This window comes from Cheilinus undulatus, linkage group 10, assembly GCF_018320785.1.
Source record: "Cheilinus undulatus linkage group 10, ASM1832078v1, whole genome shotgun sequence".
NCBI classification, from domain to species: Eukaryota; Metazoa; Chordata; class Actinopteri; order Labriformes; family Labridae; genus Cheilinus; species Cheilinus undulatus.
In genome coordinates this window covers 40,932,997-40,951,807 of record NC_054874.1, presented here as the reverse complement: position 1 = coordinate 40,951,807, position 18,811 = coordinate 40,932,997, and the positions used below count along the sequence as shown (strand labels likewise).

The window sequence follows — 18,811 nt, the reverse complement described above, 5'->3', positions numbered from 1 at the left end:
GTATAAAAGAAGCATAATAAAACAAAAAATATATATTTTCTGTTTTATCGTGAATCTTTTATCCCTCAATTAAATAATTCCTTGAAATTGTAGTGAAGCATAGAAAATGCTGAACACAGTATATGTCACATCTTTTGAAATACCAAAAATTATAATTTTTCAGCTTTCCCCACTTCTCTTGATGTCCATACCAACCCCATGGTTTTGACATCTCTTTATCCTTTATCACTTCTTTCCTACCTTCCCTTTTTCCCTTCCTTCCTTCCTCCCTTCCTCCCTTCCACCCACATATTTTTATTTCGCTTTAGAGTTTGAAAACAGTGTCAGGTCTCCACTGGCAACCAGCAAACCTAAGTTACGCTGGGAGTTCTTCGCTCCACCAGGTAAACCCCCGTCTTTCATCGGTGGAGATCATGTTACATCCCCCCGGGTGCTAAATGCACAGGGTTTTCCTGCTGTTTCTCCAGGGGCTTGACAATAGCCCTGTAGTCCCATTACCTCTTTTTTACTCATCTCTGCAGTCATGTGGATGATTAATAATCTTCTCTCTCTCTCTCTGTTCTAACTGTCTGTTTTTCTCTCATTTTTACTTCACTACTGAGACAGTAGTTCGTGGTCTAACACATCAGTGTGTTTTCATTATTTAAGTCTATACTTCATGTTGATCATATCAGTATTGTGGACGTGATTTCAGAGCTGCAAAGGCATGAAATAGGCCCATTTTCAGGATTTGATAACCATCTAAAAAAATGCAAGCTTTTGTAATCACTGAGTTACATGCCAAAGGAGTACTGAAATAAGATTTACCAACTTTTAAGTCCTAATTTGCTTTTCTGGGGTATTGATTTCTTCCAAGTTAACATTGTGTAATGTTTGTTAACAGCACAACATAATCCTAGTTGATAGATTAGTCAATATTTTTTCAGAATATGCACAAAAAGAGACCACCCTAAGTGATCTACCTGACTAGTACTACTAAACTTGATCAGTTACCAGTCTCATGTTTGTCTCACTGTCAAATAAACTGAATGCTTTTCCATTAAAAGCTTCATGTCCACCCTGACATCTCAAAAGTAAGAAAAATTTGTGTTTGGTGGATTATTTCTTTGTTTAACAATGTGTCCTGGTGAAAGATCTTACACCAGTCGAAAACCTGTTTATTTCCCTTTTAAATGGTGTTATATTCGTAAAGAAAGAAAGAAAGAAAGAAAAATATGCATTTGTGGGATGAGAATCAGAGCTAAGTATGTGGATGGCACACTTGAATAAATTGCCGAACCTTCTCTTCCAGTGCCAAACAGCTTATTCAGCCATTGACTCCTGTTTGGTGGGTTGGATGATCAGAGTCTGAAGCAACAAGGCATATTGGCAGTTTAACAATTTATTCATTTAACAAACCATACACAGCCACAACAGCCTGGCACTTCCTCTTCATGCTAGTCACCAGTCTGGTCAAACATGTAGGATGGCATCCTATTCTTCAACCAGCATTTGTCGCAAGTCAGCCAAACGTGGTCGTGTTGGTCACTCTGCGAGAACAGCACATCAAAGCTGATCCTACAAGTGTTCAATGGGGTTGAGGTCAGGACTGCTGGCAAGCCATTCCATCCTCTCCACTCCCAAATTCTGGAGGTACTCTCTGATAAAACCCGCTCTGTGGGGGCAGTGTTATCATTTTGGAGGATAGAGTTCAGTCCCAGACTATGGAGATATGGGATTGCCACTGGTTGCAGAATCTCATCTTAGTATCTCTCTCCATCAGTTCCCCTCAGATGACAAGCTTTGTTTTCCATTCAGAGAAATGCCACCCCACATAACCACACTACCTCCATCAAAAGATGTTACTTGCAGCAATCAGCATAGCATTCTTCGCCTCTTCTCCACACTTTGACCCTACCATCCAACTGCCATAGGCAGAATCTGGACTCATCGTTCAACATAGCAGGGGCCAATCAGGCGCCAGATTGTCAGCACCTGGGGGTACCTGAAGCTCAAGACAAGAGTCAGTAGCAACAGCCAAACAATCAGTTCGGCATTGGCAGAGAAGATTTGGCAAATTTTTTATTGGTCCAACCCACATACTCAGCTCTGCTGCTCATCCCACAAATGCATGATCCTTAAAAATGTTGGACCATTTTAAAGGAAAATCAACAGGCTTTCAAACAGTGTAAGATTTTGCCAGATATCATTGTTGCAACAAATAAACTACCCAACATGTATTTTTTGCTTTTTGTACTAAATTTACATCTAGACCCATCTAAACATGGAGACAGACACAAGCATTTTAAACAGCCAAAAAGGAAAAATGGCCATTGGCTGGTTTCAAATGAATCATTTTTCTCTTGGTGGGTGGACTGTGTTGTTTTTTTGTTGTTTTGTTTTTGTCATCTGCATATGTCCTCCTTAGGTTGTTTAAATAACATTTGGCACATCACTAAAAGTGTTCTCCCTCAGGGTGCATCCTATACTAATCACATGTATGCAAAATATACTTTTAAATTGTGTTTTAACTTGTGTCATTTCTGTCACACTTGCCCTGCAGAAGGGACGGAGAAGGATTGCCGTGGAAACGTGAGTATGAAAGCATCATCTGACTACAAAATAGTTTATGGTCAGACTCAGAGAAACCCTTTTACTCCTTCTCATCTGGCTGAATGTGTCTTGGGTTACAGTGTTTTATTTTCATTGACTTAAATAAGACAATGACAAAGAGAAGAGAAATGCAGAAACTAGGGGAAAAAAAATCTGCAATTCTGCAGGTAGGATTAATCAAAAATATGTTAGATAAAAGCTATTGAATCTAAATGGAAACTTTGCTGTAACCAGGAAAGTAAGTAAAAAGACTGCCTGCCTTCAACTAAATCTGTCTGTTGTGGCATAAAATACATAAAATACATTCCAAACACCTATTGTTTCATATATAAGGCTGATTATTTTTCACTATTCCTTGAAGTTGTTTGTAATCCAAATTTTTTTGTAGATCAGACATTTATTTTAAGAGCAGCTTTCTTTTCATTATAAACTCCATTGAGGCTTTCCTACATCACATAGGACACACAGAGCTGTTCATGTGCATGCCAGATGAGGATGCTGTAGTAAACGGCCGAGACTGCATCTGTTTTCCTTTGAGCTCATCTCTCTATCTCTCTGTCTTCTCTCTCCTTAGTAGGAGTCCTTTGGCTAGCATTGGAGTAGTGCTGTTGTGGTAGACCAACTATTTCTGTCTCCTCCCTTCCCTTCTTCTTTTCCTGTGGTGGATGTGTGTGCACATTGGTGTTGAACTTTGTGTGTGTGGGACCATATCGGCTCCATGGTTGGGTGAGACCGTGTTTGTGTACGAACGGCCGTCGTTTTGTCGATGTGGATGTGTGCATGAGTATCTCTGTGCCGTGTGTGTATTTGTGCATGTTGATGTGTGTGTTTGGATGTGTTTTGTGTGTCGGTGTCTATCAGGTGTCAGTGCCGGTGTTGCCCCAGGCCAGGCGGGGTGACCGCTGGTCTTGGGACCCGGATGAGGAGCGAAAGCGTCAGGAAAGGTGGCAGCAAGAGCAGGAGCGCATGCTGCAGGTACCTAGTTTACCTCAAAGGGTAACGCATGGCGCATGACTATGTAACAAGTCCTTGTGCAACTTAGAGTCCTGAGCAAAATACTTCAACTTTAACTTTGAAGCATTTTCAGTAATTAAGAAATGGTGTAAAATAATGTAAGAAATAGAAATGGCTCTTTAATGCTCAGCCCACAGGAAAATAGATCAAACATGGAGCAAGCTGAATATTTTTTCTTATATGTTGCATTTGTATTAACTGAACACATAGCTCATCAACAAGATAGCTATGGAGTTTTGCAATTAGCAGCTGTAGCTTTATTAGCCTACTAAATGTCTTGGAAAACTTAGGTTTAGGAAACTCATTAAAATAAATAATTATCTTTTGTTTAAGGTATATCATTTACACTTTTGATAGCAAATTCAGTGGGAATTTAGTTTTATTTTATTCTTTAAAAAGTAGGGGAACACAGACTCTTTAAGCTCTGTGTGGGTTTTGTTTTAAACTATTAATTTAACTTCATTGTCTCTTTAAAATGCATCAGTAACCCCCAAATTCCACATACTCCATCTGTGCAGCGATCTGCTTGCAAAGTGCACTCTGGAGTTGGCCCCTACTAGTCTACAGTGCATCCCAGAAGACCCACTCCACTTCACTTAAATTAGTACTTTAACTTCTACTTTAGTCTTAACCAGAGTACTTCGACTGAGAACAATACTCTCCTACTTCTTCCACCTTTGTTGACTGCACAGTAGCACATAGTGAGAGAACACAGTGATCTCTGCTGGGGTTCTTTACACTTGTTTCTAGTGAATGGTTGTTTTTGATGTGAGACACATTTGCATGGTGAGTGAAGTTATCCACTGAGTTAGAGCTCCTGTCTTTGATTTTAGGTGTTCCTAAAGGACACATAGAGCATATTCTTCATCAGTATGCACTGCCTTGCAATGAGGACTCTGCTTTGTTCTAGCCAGAGGAGACCCACCTTGCCACAGATTTTAAAGAGTTATTGCAGCTCTGTTATACTGTAAAATACTTCACACTTTAAAACTTAACTGTGTGTACTATGTAGTTTGGACCAATAGAAACACTTTAAAGTGACAAATTTAACTCTGTATGAGTTTAATTAACACTGTCATTTTTATGTGTATTTAACTTTATTATAGAGGTTTGACTCTTCCAGAACAACCTGGTTAGAGATCTGTTCTCTTGTTGTTCTTGCCAATTAGAAAAGATCATATTTTACTGTACAATTCCTCAGTAGCTACTCACTGCTCTGTACTTATAGCAAACTTTAACTTCAAAACTTTTAACTTTTAACTTGACTAGATTTATAGGCCAGTACCTTTTCTTGTTAAGTAAATTTTGTTTGAGTAAAACAGTCATGTACTTTTTCCACCTCTGGCTTCCAGTGAGTGATTGCACACCCTGTCAGTCGGAGAAAAGCGGTGCACACCCTGAACGCAGTGCAGGGAGATTATGTGGAATTTGGGGGTGAGAATGCTGCAAGACAGCAGCACAGCATGTGCGATTTAATTATGGAACTGTCTCAATGTCTGGTTTAAATCTTTAAGTGAAAATGTTTGTTGCACATCTGGTTAATGTTGCAACTACTCTTAAAGATGATTTTCACTTACTTTAATATTTAAACCAAGCTATGAAATGTTGATATGTAGTTAAGAAGATACCTAAAATGCTGGGAGAAAACAGTGATCAATCTTAAAAGTTTAACCCCAGATTATAAACCATGATTTGCTATACTCACATACTTCCTGTTTAAGTTGATTTAAAACATTCAGCAGAAGAGTAAGATCCCCTTGTTAGAGCCTTTGCAAAACTAATGATCAGGTTGATTAACCACAGTCCAGTGCTATTTGCAAAGCTTGTCTCTGTTTGTTTTTACATTGAGCACACCCTTCCCCAAAAGCACATCCACACTGCTCCTATTCACATGTTGGCCACTAGAGGGCAATTTTGTGCAGCCAAAGAACCTTTAGTTAGTCTCTTCTCAGCTTTCCCTCTTCACATCATTCACACAAACATGCAAACACACACAAGGACTTTGTCCAAGGTTGCTGCTGTTGCTGCTGCCTAAATCACCCTCTCTCTCCTCAGCCAATCAGAGGTTCATCTCAGGTCCACGTAGTTATAAACATTAAAAACCTAAAGATGTATCCATGATTCACTGTACTTATCTACTGTGTAACCCTAATGGATAAATCTTAGAAACAACAGTGAGGAGAACAGATTTCTCTGCTTGCTGGTTGTTGCAGGACTGTTTGAGATGAGATGCGCTGAAATGGATGATTGTCTGGTGCATCAATGAGCTTGTCACCTCCCTGGATGATTCAGTGTTGTGCTTTGATCTTGCCTTGTCCTTTTCTTGTTCTGTGCCATAGATTCCTTCTTTCTAAATCCTATAATGATACATTTGTCTTCTCCTGGGGTCCCTACACATTTTTAAAAGGGTTAAAAAACTGGCTTTAATGCAAAAACACTATTTTACCTGGCCACATCAAACAAAAAAAAACGCTATTTCTTAAAGACTTTAGGAAGCTTTATTTGAAGATTGTGTAGGAACCCTGTACTTCACAGACTCTGCATGCTCTACTTTTGCTTTTGTACTCAGTGCCTGCTTCTGTTTGCTTCTGCTTGCTTTATACCCCTAACACACAAGTATCAGATATGAACGAGTGTTAAGACACAACAGAAAAAATGATTTTTCTATCCTTATGTTCATTTAGATCTGTATATCAAAGATTCTGTTCAAAATAAATACTAAGTCCATCCCAAATGGACATTTTATGTAGTTTACAAGTTATTCCTGCAGGATTTGAACTCCAGATTTGGATCAGGCAAAGCCAGGTGACTAAGAGAAATGTAACGTCCAGTGAAGCCTTTAAAAGCTCCACAGAGCCCTTTTTGATGCTGGAGATGTCTGTATATCATCTCTTTTTTCTTGCACATCCACCTGCAGGCATCTTAGTCTTTAAGCTAAGTTTAGGCTCTGTGCTGTATGTCATGTGTCTGTTGCCATGGTAACAGGAAAAGTACCGGCGTGAGCAGGAGAAGCTGAAGGAGGAGTGGGAGAAAGCACAGAAGGAGGTGGCAGAGGAGGAAAGGAAATATCACGAGGAGGTGTGTGCTCATTTATGCCTTCAGGCACATGTTGGACTTACAGTTGTTTCTTTTGTATTGTGTTTTTGGGGGTTTTTTTGGGGTTTTTTTTTGGTATAACTTAGAGATTTTGGAACTGGGATGATTTTGAAATTTTTAATGTGTGAATTATGTAACAGAAAGTATTTTTTTTTTTTGATAAATTACCTGTGGTTGTACTTTTGTGCTATTCTTAGCTTACCCTTCTCTTTTGTTACAACAGGAGCGGAGGATACTGGAGGAAACGGTGACCCCTCTGACTCCCCGCTCCTCGGCGCTGCCCTCCCCAAGCAGAGGCGAGCTCTCCTCCAGCTCGGCCCCCCAGGACACCATCGTCCGCTCTCTGGCTGACTGGGAACGCAAGCAGGAGCTGCTAGAGAGGCAGTCGGTGAATGTCTTATTGACTGATTATACACGTTTTTGTAATGCATTTGGTTTGAAACATTCAAAGGAGATTGTGGATGACAAATAGTTATAATTGCATGAGTGGGATGTGATTGTCATTTTGATTGGCTGTTTAGCTATCTGATCCCTGTTTGTCATTGGGCTGTGCAGAAGGCGAGCACAGAGAGTGTGGAATGGAGAAGGCGAGAAAACGACAGGACCAGTGACATCAGCACTGCTGACGAAAGCATGAAAACAGCCAGAAGGTTTGTGAGCCATTGAAAGACTCTAAGACATTTTAGCTGAGATTTTGAGCAACACTAGATTTCTTTTAATTTATATATGTTGTCTTTTTTGAATGCCATCAAGATGAAATAATGTAAAAATCCTTTGGATCTGTTGAATCCCTGTCAAATAAGCTGTGAAAAAAATACAGTTAGGTCCCTAAGTATTGGAACATCAACACAGGTTCTTCAGTTTTTCTTGTGTTTACCTCCACAATGGATTTGAAATTAAACGATAAAATGTGTCAGAAGAGTTGATTTTCAGCTTGAAATCAAAGGGGGGCATTTTTTTCAGAGTACCTCCATATTCAGGGGCTCAAAAGTGTTTGGAAAATACTAACAATTAAAAATCAAACCACAGTTTTTATGTACTTTTGGAGGGGTCGGTGGGCCTTTGAAGTCAATGACTGCCAGAAGTCTGAAGCCCATGGACATTAATAAATTCTGGGTTTCCTCCCAGGAGATGTTTTTCCAGGCTTTTACTCCAGCTGTCTTGAGTTGCTGCATGTTTGTGGGTCTTTCTACCTTTAGTTTTGTCCTCAGTACCTGAAAAGCATGCTCTTTTAAGTTGAGATCAGGTGATTGACTTGGCCTTTGAAAAAATCCCATTTCTTTGCCTTAAGAAACTCTTTGGTTGCTTAGCGTTGTGTTTTAAGGCAGTGGTTCTCAACTGGTGGGTCAGGACTCAAATTTTACCAAACTTATATATGTATTTTTTAGGTTTTCCTGTTATTATGAGTAAATTTCAGCAATTGTCTTGAGCTCTGTACTCATTTTCTCCTTTTCTTTAGACAACACTGCTTGTTTTCCCTAACCTGACATGCCAGATGGATTTGTTCCACACATCCATCTGGTAAACGTCTCATATATACAGCGTTTGGGAAAGGGCAGCGCCTTTGAAAAAATCTCAGAGGGTGATTGGATGAGCATTCTGTCTGTCACATCTTTACGGGCCAAAACACGTAGCCGCTACTGAGGTGCGCCAATCCCGAGGAGTAAACTCCATAGAGAACTGCATAACATCAACCATGGTGACTGTAGACATGTCAGTTCATGACTTTTGTTGTTTTTGAAAAGAAAACAACTCACTGCTGTTCTTTTTTCTACTTTTAACGAAGAAATGTCAAGTTTTGATAAAACTGGTGCTAAAGTAGCATCCACGCTAATCTCTTCCACCATAATTGCACCAGCCTCTTGTTGCTGCTTGCTTTTGTCTCAACTCCGCCACACCCAAATGTATTGCCTCCTGCCTCTTACTCTTCATTGGTCTTGTCACTTTCTAACCGGGCCCAAACAGTTCAGAAGGGAGCTTTGCAAGATGGATTTAACAGTGAGAAACATGGAAATGGGCGTATCCATCTGCTTTGCAAGGTTAACTTTTCCCAAGATAACAAGAAAAACTTCTTCAAGAACTTACCAAATTTCTATGCTGTTTTGGCAAAAAGAAATAAAATAAGATGTATGCATGTGTGTACTTCTGTAATGATATGCTTTTATACGTGTCTATTTTGTCTTGTCTCTTTGTTTAATACATTTTTTCCATCTAGGCTCCAAAATTTCTATTACATAAATTTGAGTGGCTGAACATGTTCAAAAATCAGGGTCACGATTTCTCTTTAGGGTGTTGTGGTGGGTCCTGATGCCCAACCAGTTGAGAACCACTGTTTTAAGTCATATATCTGCACTATGAAGCTCCATCTTATCAGTTTTCTCCTACAAAAATGCCAATTACACCCTTAAACAGCTACAGACCTTTTATCTGCTTCATTTGTCATGAACTAGCAAGGAACAGGACACATCTGCAGATGAAAGTGCTTTTCAGTTCATTGTTAATATGTTTGATAATAGGGGTACTCTGAATCAAATGGCTGTGATCACTAAATGGTAAATTATAGCTGAGAGTCTGCACTTCGGTCACATCTTGACTGTTTTGTGTAATATCCATTGTTGTGGTTAAAAAAAGCTAAATTATAAAAATTGCATTGTTGTCCAAAAACTTACAGACCTAATCATGCATAATTGATTCATCACAGGGAGAATTAATTTTCACCTGTTTCTGATCCTCAGCTCGGTGAGTCAGAGCATCAGTCAGCCAGAAACATTCGGTCACACCCTGCAGAATGGCCAAAAACTTCCCCAGATGTCTGCCAAAACTTCAACTCCTGTGAAGAAACAACAACAGCCAACAGCAGATATCAGCAAGCCTGGTCGACCTGCAGGAGACAGGAGGTGTGTGCATGTGTTAGAGGGGTTCTGCCACAGTTTTTGGACTTTATAACTTGGCACAAAAAGTAAGGACATCTGTGTTTGGTTGGTTGTTTGATTGTTGTAACAATGCTTCTTGGCAATAAATGTTATACTGCTGGAAAGCCTGTTTATTTCCCTTGTAAATGCTGCCATGTTTCAGGAACATGAAAAAAATAACCAGGTCTTCTCTGCGACTGCCAAACAGGGTATTTTGCTGTTACTATTGACTCTTGTTTTGAGCTTCTGGTATCTGCAGGTGTCTGATTGATACCCATTATGTCCAGCGATGGGTCCAGATTTTACCTACAGCAGTTGGATTGAAGGGTCAAAGTGTGAAGAAGATGTGGAGAACAATAGAGTAACATCTTTTAGTGGAGGCAGTGTGATTGTGTGGGGTGGCATCTCTCTGAATTGAAAACAAAGCTTGTCATCACTGAGGGCAATTTGATGCAGAGAGATACTAAGATGAGATTCAGCAACCAGTGGCAATCCCATATCTCCACAGTCTGGGACCAAACTCTATCCTCCAAGATGAAACGCTCGCCCCCACAGAGCAGGGCTTATCAGGGACTACCTCCAGAGTTTGGGAGTGGAGAGGATGGAATGGCCTGCCAGCAGTCCTGACCTCAACCCCATTGAACACTTGTGGGATCAGCTTGGGCATGCTGGTTATGCCAGAGTGACCGACACAACCATGTTGGCTGACTTGTGACAAATGCTGGTTGAAGAATGGGATGCCATCCCACAGCAGTGTTTGACCCGGCTGAGGACCAGCATGAGAAGGAGGTTCCAGGCTGTTGTGGCTGTGTGTGGTTTTACCACACGCTACTGAGATCCCGATCTTGTTTGTTCTATGAACAAACTGTTTAGTTGCCGATATGTCTTGTTTCTTCAGACTTCAAGCATTCAATCCACCAAACACAAGTCAATGGCAGAATAAGCTGTTTGGCAGGAAAATATTAGGCAATATTTTCATGGGCACAACTCACATCCTCAACTCTACTGCTCATCCCACAAATTCATATTTCTTGCAAATGTGGCACCATTTAAAAGGGAAATAAACAGGCTTTCCAATGGTATAAGATTTATTGCCAAGAAGCATTGTTCCAACAAAGAAATAATCACATATATTTACACCATGTGAGGTGAAAACACAACCAAACACTGACAGACAGTAGTGTTTATTTGTCACAACAGAGAATACTGTTGAAGTGACATTAAGTTGCATTTTGACTCAAACGGAGTCCTTATCATGAGATGTTAAATCACTGGTTGCGAAACATTTTCAATATGTGACTAAACTTTTGTTTATTTTTACCTGATGTTGTTTTCAGTGCTTGCCCTTCTGTATTTATTATAAAACACCCATTTTGATCCCAAGCTAAGTGTCCACATTCATCCTCAATATGAATGCACAGAAATATTGACCAGCTGAGCTCTAGAAAGGATTTTGAAGTTAGCCTGTTCAGCCAGCAGGTGGTGTCTTTTCCCTCTTTTCCCTTCATACCCTCACTCAGCATGAGTAAAAAATTGTCTGTGACAAGAGAATTGTTAAGAGAATGTTGGCTTTTGGACACAGGACACTGAATTTTAAAGTGCAAAGTAAACATGGATTTGGTCAAAACATTTCTGGGTAAATTTTACATGTTCTTGTTCTGATTGGCTGATGTCTGGCCAATGGAGAGCCACTGTTGCTGTGAGTCATCATCATGTTGCATGTTGCTGTCCATTTCCAGGATTGGTCCCATTGATAATAACAAGGGACGCAGCTCATCCAAACCCCCCGCTGCATGTCCACCACCCTCAGACACACTGCCTCCAGCACCCAACAGGTACCGCATTACAATCAGCCCGCATGGAGGGAGGGAGACATGGGGATGTTCATTTCTGCATTGTCATTTTCTGCTTTGCTGCCTACATTAATCCACTCATCTCATGACATGTATCACTGCAGCAAGGACCAGTGGGAATAAGATTGAAGTATATGGACTTTATCATCGAATTTGATTTTAGTTAGAAGCACATTGATAACATTATTGAGAATTTGTCTCAAGTTTAACTCCTTGTCTACAATTCCTGGTCATTGAATAATTAAAATCTGCTTTTAAACATGACAGTAAGACATGTAGACTTTTATCAGTGATGGGACAACCCATTGTGTAAGCCAAATGAAGCTGATCACAAGGTTCTTAAACGATAGAAAAAATATGGGCAACATAACAGACACAGCTAAGGAGGATAACAGAAGAAATCATTTGAAGGTTTGTCGTCAAGGGAGTAAACCTCACCAGCACGCCTAACACTATAATTATATACATTTTATATTAGGTGAACAACGGAAGATGGAATAGAACATGTAACTCAAGTTAGTCATTGTTGACTGTGTAGAGAGAAGCGGCTATGATAAGTTTTTATAGGGTAAATTATGGTGAGATTGAGTCATTTTGTGTTGACATCAGTCTTTTATTCCCTCTCTTGTCTTTGCTTGTGTTCCAGTACAACAGCACACTTTTAAAGAACATTTGATTAAATCCGTTTCTCCTTGAGATCCACTCTAAAAGTGCTTCAATTTTGTAACAGAAAAGTTAACATCAAAGATTTTTTTCCTCTTTATCTTTCTGTCTGTCCTATTGTCTCCTTAAGGTCTGTCAGTGGGAAGAAGCTTTGCTCCAGCTGTGGACAGCCATTAGGAAAAGGGGCAGCCATGATTATTGAGACCCTCAGCCTTTACTTCCACATTCATTGCTTTAAGGTTAGTGATAAAGAGAGAGAGCGAGCGCTTATACATTCTCATTTGTTTTTTTACATGTCAAGACTTGGTAGTGGTGATATGCTCTGACAGAGCAAACAAAACTCAAACTTGAACTGATTGGGGCACAGGGTAGTCGGTCTAACACAGGATCAGAATTGTCAATGTCTAAGCATATATAAAGTTTATTTTCTATTTCTTTGTTGCAGAAAAATTGGTGTTCTCCAGGCATGCTCCTGGTTTATGCCTTCCTGGTTAAAAAAAAATCTTAGATACAAGCTGGGGGGAGGGGCTCAAAGGAAAATACATGGGGAACCACTGGTTTATTGTATTGCTAGCAGCATGCTAACAGTCAAATTAGTGTACAGCAGTGGTTCCCAAAGTGGGCCGTCATGACGGGGGGGCACGGCAAGGTAAGGCTAAGCAACACCAGCTGATGACTTCAGCACTGCTGAGGAGGAGCAGTACTTTGACGTCACCTTAGATTCAACAATGTTATTGCAGTTCAAGTCCAAGATTTTCTTTTTGTTGTTTTGGATTGGAGTGGAAAAGTCATACAAAATCCAGTGCTAGGCTCAAGAGCCTTGGCCACACTCTTTCCTTTTGCAACATCCTACAAGTGTGAGATGGTTGAGGTTTTTCTGATGTTGCTTCAGTTAAGACAAAAAAAAATCAAAGCTGGACATTGAAAATGAACAGAGATTGGCTGTCTCACACCTGCACCCTAACCTGGCACAGCAGATGGATTTCTTTCACACATCTATCTGGAAAACCACTGGCAGACAGTGACTGGGAAAGGGCAGAGCCTTTGAAAAAAAAAAAAAAGCAGAGGGTGATTGGATGAACGTTCTGTCTGTCACATCTTTACGGGCCAATCAGAGCAACAAAACACGTGATGTAGCGGCTACCAAGCTACGCCTCTACCGAAGGAGTAAACTCCATAGGGAACTGCATAAAACAAACCATGGCAACTGTAGACATGTCAGTACTCGACGTTTGTCTTTTTTGAAAAGAAAACAACTCACTACTGTGCTTTGTTCTTCCTTTAACAAAGAAATGTTGTCAACCTTTGATGAAACTGGCACTTCAGCAGCATCCACGCTAATGTGTTCTGCCATAATTGCACTGGCCTCTTGTTGGTGCTTGCTTACTTCACAACTCCAGAGCGCCCGAATGCACTGCCCCTGGTCGCTGACTGATCCTGTCACTTTCTAACCAGGCCCATTGGTTCAGATGGGAGCTTTGCAAGATGGATTTGCCGGTTAGAAACACGGAAATTGGCGTATCCATCTGCTTTGCAAGGTTACCTGCACCCAGGACTCAAGAAGATCTGGAGCACCAAATAATTCCACAGTCTTCACTGAAATTATTGCCAGACTGGGTGTATAAATCTTAAAGATGTTCATTAAGTTTTTATTTTCAGGGGATTGTTCATCGTCAGAGTTTTTAAACTCAACATTTTTAAGTTTTATGTTGTGGTGAATTCTAGAAAAAAAGAAAAGGAATTTGATGGCAAAAATTTGAATGTGTGTTGTCAGTGTGTTGTCGTGCATTTGCGTGTTTTTGCATGTTGATATGCAAGATGAAGGGTAGGGGGGCCTGGAAAATATTTTCACCTGCCAAGGGGGGAATAGTTTGGGAACCACTGGTGTACAGTATGAACTATATACTGTCAATGTATGTACTAGGTATTACATAAGTACGCCTAGGAGGTTTTATACACAAAGTATATTTCTGTTAAATTTGAATTTTTAATGAAGTTAATGAACAATATTTTAAAATTTTTCTGTTGAAGTTTTGTTGTTAATGAACAATTGTCCATTAAAACAACACCAACAATGAACTCAACTAACAAGTGCCGTTGCTGTGTTAACAGCTTAATGTATCATATTCAGTTGCAGCATTGTGCTCTGTTGTTTCATAGTTATATAAGAACTGTTGGACACATTGAGTGAGCCACAGAATGAATTTGGGTCTTATATATACACAAGTACTGCCAGGATTATCAAAGTGTATTAATCCTTGACTGAAAATACTCTCCAGAGATTTTACACATTATACCCTTTATAATAAAGTCAGCCACATTGCTGACTATTTGATTAATCCATTTCTAAAAACTGAAATTATTTGTTTACGTATAATATAGTCAGTAAGAATAAGTGGGCTCGTTGATTCACAAGCTGGGAAGATAAGTCAGAAAGCATTGGGAGACAGCAGATAGTTATCCCTCAGTAACTTTGGATTGTCACAGTTTTCACCTAAACTACCAACTGAGTAACTATACATCATAATGTTTAACTTAGATATTCCTTCTCTCCCTTCAGTGTGGAGTGTGTAAGGGACAGTTAGGTGACACGACCACGGGGACAGACGTCCGGATCAGAAACGGCCTCCTTAACTGCCACCAGTGCTACATCCGCTCCCGCTGTAAGTCCCGCCACCCCTTTCTCTCATTGTCATCTTCTTTAGCTCTGTTTCTCTTCGTTTGTGCCTGCTTTTAGGCAATATCTATCCATCTATCATAAAATTTAAGTTAATAATGAATTTGGTCTGTTCCTGTCAGCTGATTCAAAGCAAAAACAGCCTTAAGAAAAAAATTTAAAAGTTTCCTGGTACATAATGCTCAAATGTTTAATTTATAGTTTAAAGTTGTAGCAGAAGAGTTGTTTCTACTTATTGTTTGGTGATGTCCATATTTCATCTTTGCTCTGATGAACAAGTGCAGTTTTCAATAAGGTGAGTTGTCGTAGAACGAGCAGTAGATACAAAGCTCATAAAGCAGTTAGAAAACCAGAGAAAAGTTTGTTTGATTTATTGTTTTCAAAGGGAATCTGACATTATTTTCTGGTAATAATTGTATGTGTATTTCAAAGATTTTGTTCTTTATTGCTGCCCTGCCAAGTGGCTGATAAGGTGGTCGAGCTTTGATATAAAACTTCAACCAAGTGCAGCTTTAATAAAGAAGTGTCGGGAACGGTGAGGTTAGGCTAGCTGCAGAATAGTTCCAAAGGAGAAATAGGATGACAGAACTCAGTCCCTTTCACCTTGCCAGAAAGAGAGTAAAGGTTCATGTTCTTTAAAGCTCATGTAACCTGTCAGCAGCATTATCATTTGAAGATCAGAAAAACTCAGAATTGAATCAAAAGAATCAATCTAAGGAGAGGTAAAGTCATTATCCCCTTTTTAAAAGGTTTTCTGTCATTAGCCTTTAATTAGCATGACCTTAAAACCACTTCAACAAACAAACAATGGTTTATAAAAATTGTTGGTTTTCCTTTTTTTTGTCTCTTCTTCCTTTCAAGCGGCCGGACAGCCAACCACGTTGTGACCCTGGACAGAAAGCACAAGATTCACAGATGAATCCCCCATCTCTTTTTAAACCGATTATCTGCAAATCATGTCCTTCACAGCGTGTCGGGATCTTTGCATCCTCTGCAGTTCTATAAACAATGAAGATTCATCATGGTGGGGGGCAGACAGGGATCCGGGGATGGTCTTGAGAAAAAAAATATCTGTTCTTCGTGTTTATGTCATCTGAGACGTGAGTGAAATCTGGATTTGATTGGTCCAAGCACCACCACAGACTCTGTTTCATCATGATGCAAGAGAGAGAGAGGGAGGGAGACTGTTCTGGGGCGGCGGCCATGTTGAAAAGAAAACACGATAACTGTTACAGATGCATCAAACACAGGTGTAGAGTAAACACAGAGAGAGACAAAGTGTTCAGGTCTCAGTTAAGTAGAATCAGATTCTATTTTCCTGGTTGGAGCCAATATTCACCATTTAATTCCATCTAATGGAAATGCAGTATATCAAAGGAGTCACTTTTTTATCATCAAAGAAAGATTTTATTATGTAGTGATCAAAATAACTGGAGTAAAAACTGAAGAGGTGGTGAGGCAGCTCAGACAGGATTTTTTATTTTCTATCAGCAGGCTGGAATGAAAAATACAAATGATACGCCCCTTATAGAAGTACTTAATAAAAACACAGAAACTTCATTTATAAAGTGCAATAAAGGTCACTATAAATCCTCTAGATTCAAAGATATAATATTTACAGTAATCCATATTATTTGCTCCTTTTGCCCTCACAGTGACCTCGTGTGTCTCTTCTTCTGTGCTCTTTAATAAAATTAGCTTCTTATATAAACATATTATGGATGTAGTTACATCTTTAGGGCAATAACTCGACTTGAGAGCTGTGTCTGTGATTTTCGGGTCACAGCAGGTTGCTCCTCGGTCAGCTCGGAGAGTCAGGACTTCAATGTGCCTTAGAGAAAAAGCAAGGTGATGCAGGAAATAAAAACACCAGCTGTTTGGTGTTTTTATTTCTCCTTTCTTCTTTTATTTTCTTGAGGGTGTAGGGAGGGATTTTGGCCAAATTTGAACTCTTAAACTGCAGACTGCAGCCCTCCCGTACATCATGCTTTACTTCAGTTGATATGTACTGTTTTATTTTATGTAAACATCTCTTAATTTCCCCTGCCGATGATTCTTCAGTGATTTGCAGTGATACAAACAAGCAGTTCAAAGATACACATTTGTTTTCTATCCTATAAAATCCACAGTATAGTATGTAAAGCAGGTGGGAACCATTGAATTAATTTTGAATGTCTTATTCTAGAGCGATATAGATGCTGTATGATATTAATTGAGGTAATTTTGATAATTTCTCATGGTAGGATTCATTTATAAAACCTTTAAAAGAATATCACCAGTACATGTTAAATATTAGAGAAGCCGCAGAGGTAAAATGATCAAACATACCAGCAGCAGCTGCACCAGTGCAATATTTGGTTTGATAAAATTGAAAGATCTGTGCCGCCAGCTGCACATTTGAAATCACTTTTTTTTTTCTTTCCTTTTTGAACTTGTAAGAGAAGAGCTCGGTTATGTATCGTGGATGTTTAAGAAAATGCACGTTTAAGCCTAAAACCAAATGATTTGCTGTATGAAAGCAAACTAGCAGCCTCCTCCTTTAGCGATGCTTCACCTCCGGGTTCATCTCTCTCTGATCCACAGTATTTTTAAGCTTCTGTTCTGATTGTGTATTTTTATTTTTTATCCTCATTTAGTTCATAAATAAATCTCATCTGAGTCTCTTATAGCGGGATCTTTGAGACAGAGCTCTATATCCAGACGGTCTTCTTAACAGGATAGTTGGGGAATGAAACCTTTTATGTCTGTTCTGTATTTATTGTAATATTCACCTGAACACTATCCGATTATAGGTTAATTTGATGTTTAAATGCAATGGCATTTATAGCATACTGTATGTTTATAAATAAAATGTTATACGTTTAACTCTGCTTTTGTCGAGTTTTTTTGTCAGGAAAAACACAACGCAGCAAATTAAAAAAAAACAAACTGGAGAAAAGAAGTAAACAAATACTTTTTATGTCACTTCACCAACTTGCAAAAGAGGTATTTTTAGTTATCTTCCCACTCAAATTTCAACTTCAGATACTGTGTATTGGTTTATTGCAACATCACCTTTTGGTTTATTTACTCATTTGACATTTTAACCTTTATTTAGCCCAGTTTGAATCATTTCAACCAGGCTTCAGTCTCCTGTGTTTGCAGGGATGGAACAATACTAGTTTTGGGTATCAGCACTGATGTCATGTCAAACTACTCATACTTGTACACATGAAATATTGTTGATGCTAAACTTGTTAGCATTTTCAGGATTATGTTAGTATCACATTATTTGAGCAGGTACTTAAGGTGAAGTTTGAGCTTTAGCTGTTTGGTGAAATTTTAACAAATAAGAATGACATGAGAGCAAACTTGTACTGCTGTATTGTCAAGAGGAGTGGTGGGGAACATCTGATGGAAATAAAACAACTTTGAAGATAATTTCAAGAACTGTTGTTAATAAAAAAAGTATTCACATTCAGTATTGGTATCAGTTAGTACCTGAAACAAAAGTACTAGTATTTATACTTAGTCTGAAAAGAAGATATCAGTGCATCAATATGCCAAAATATTTAAAAGCACCTGAAAAGCTGAAGTTAAACAGAGGCTTCAAAATTTTCAAGTGGTAATTTGAAAATTGCATTGTGAGCAAGTCTGCATGAAAGCAAACAAAAAATTCAGACTTTTCTTGGAGAAAAGATTTCATGTTGCAGTCTGTTTCCACCACAAATACTATTTAATACAGCATCATTGTCTTGTTTTATTTATTAATATATTAAAAAATTCTAGTATATAAAAGAAAAGTCAAATCATTCTAAAATAAACCACAAAGAATCCATGAACATGGACTGGTTGGTGTAGACAGCTGTCTAAGATAGTTGAGCCTTCTGCAGCCATTATCTTTTCATGGGGTCACAAATTCTTTTTTCTTTTAATCCTAGATTGAAACCCTATAAATCTTAAGATCAGTTAATTAAATTGTGAATATATTGACTTAAAATTGAACTTTCACATGAAAGCACTCA

General features: G+C 39.0%; 1 protein-coding gene across 7 annotated transcripts in view; it reads left to right on the top strand.

The window, feature by feature from the left end:
* Window positions 1-17,672, top strand: part of LOC121516101 (LIM and calponin homology domains-containing protein 1-like) — a 152,319-nt gene extending 134,647 nt beyond the window's left edge. For 6 of the 7 annotated variants that reach the window (XM_041797197.1, XM_041797201.1, XM_041797196.1 and 3 more), the window contains 10 exons: window positions 2,543-2,571; window positions 3,454-3,567; window positions 6,592-6,684; window positions 6,926-7,090; window positions 7,258-7,352; window positions 9,438-9,599; window positions 11,354-11,449; window positions 12,261-12,369; window positions 14,691-14,793; window positions 15,669-17,672. In XM_041797197.1, coding sequence (XP_041653131.1) covers window positions 2,543-2,571; window positions 3,454-3,567; window positions 6,592-6,684; window positions 6,926-7,090; window positions 7,258-7,352; window positions 9,438-9,599; window positions 11,354-11,449; window positions 12,261-12,369; window positions 14,691-14,793; window positions 15,669-15,694 — 992 coding nt within the window. In that variant the 3' untranslated portion in view covers window positions 15,695-17,672. The remainder of the gene's footprint in view (window positions 1-2,542; window positions 2,572-3,453; window positions 3,568-6,591; window positions 6,685-6,925; window positions 7,091-7,257; window positions 7,353-9,437; window positions 9,600-11,353; window positions 11,450-12,260; window positions 12,370-14,690; window positions 14,794-15,668) is intronic. The other variant, XM_041797200.1, reaches the window with a different exon arrangement.
* The last annotated feature ends 1,139 nt before the right edge of the window (window positions 17,673-18,811 follow it).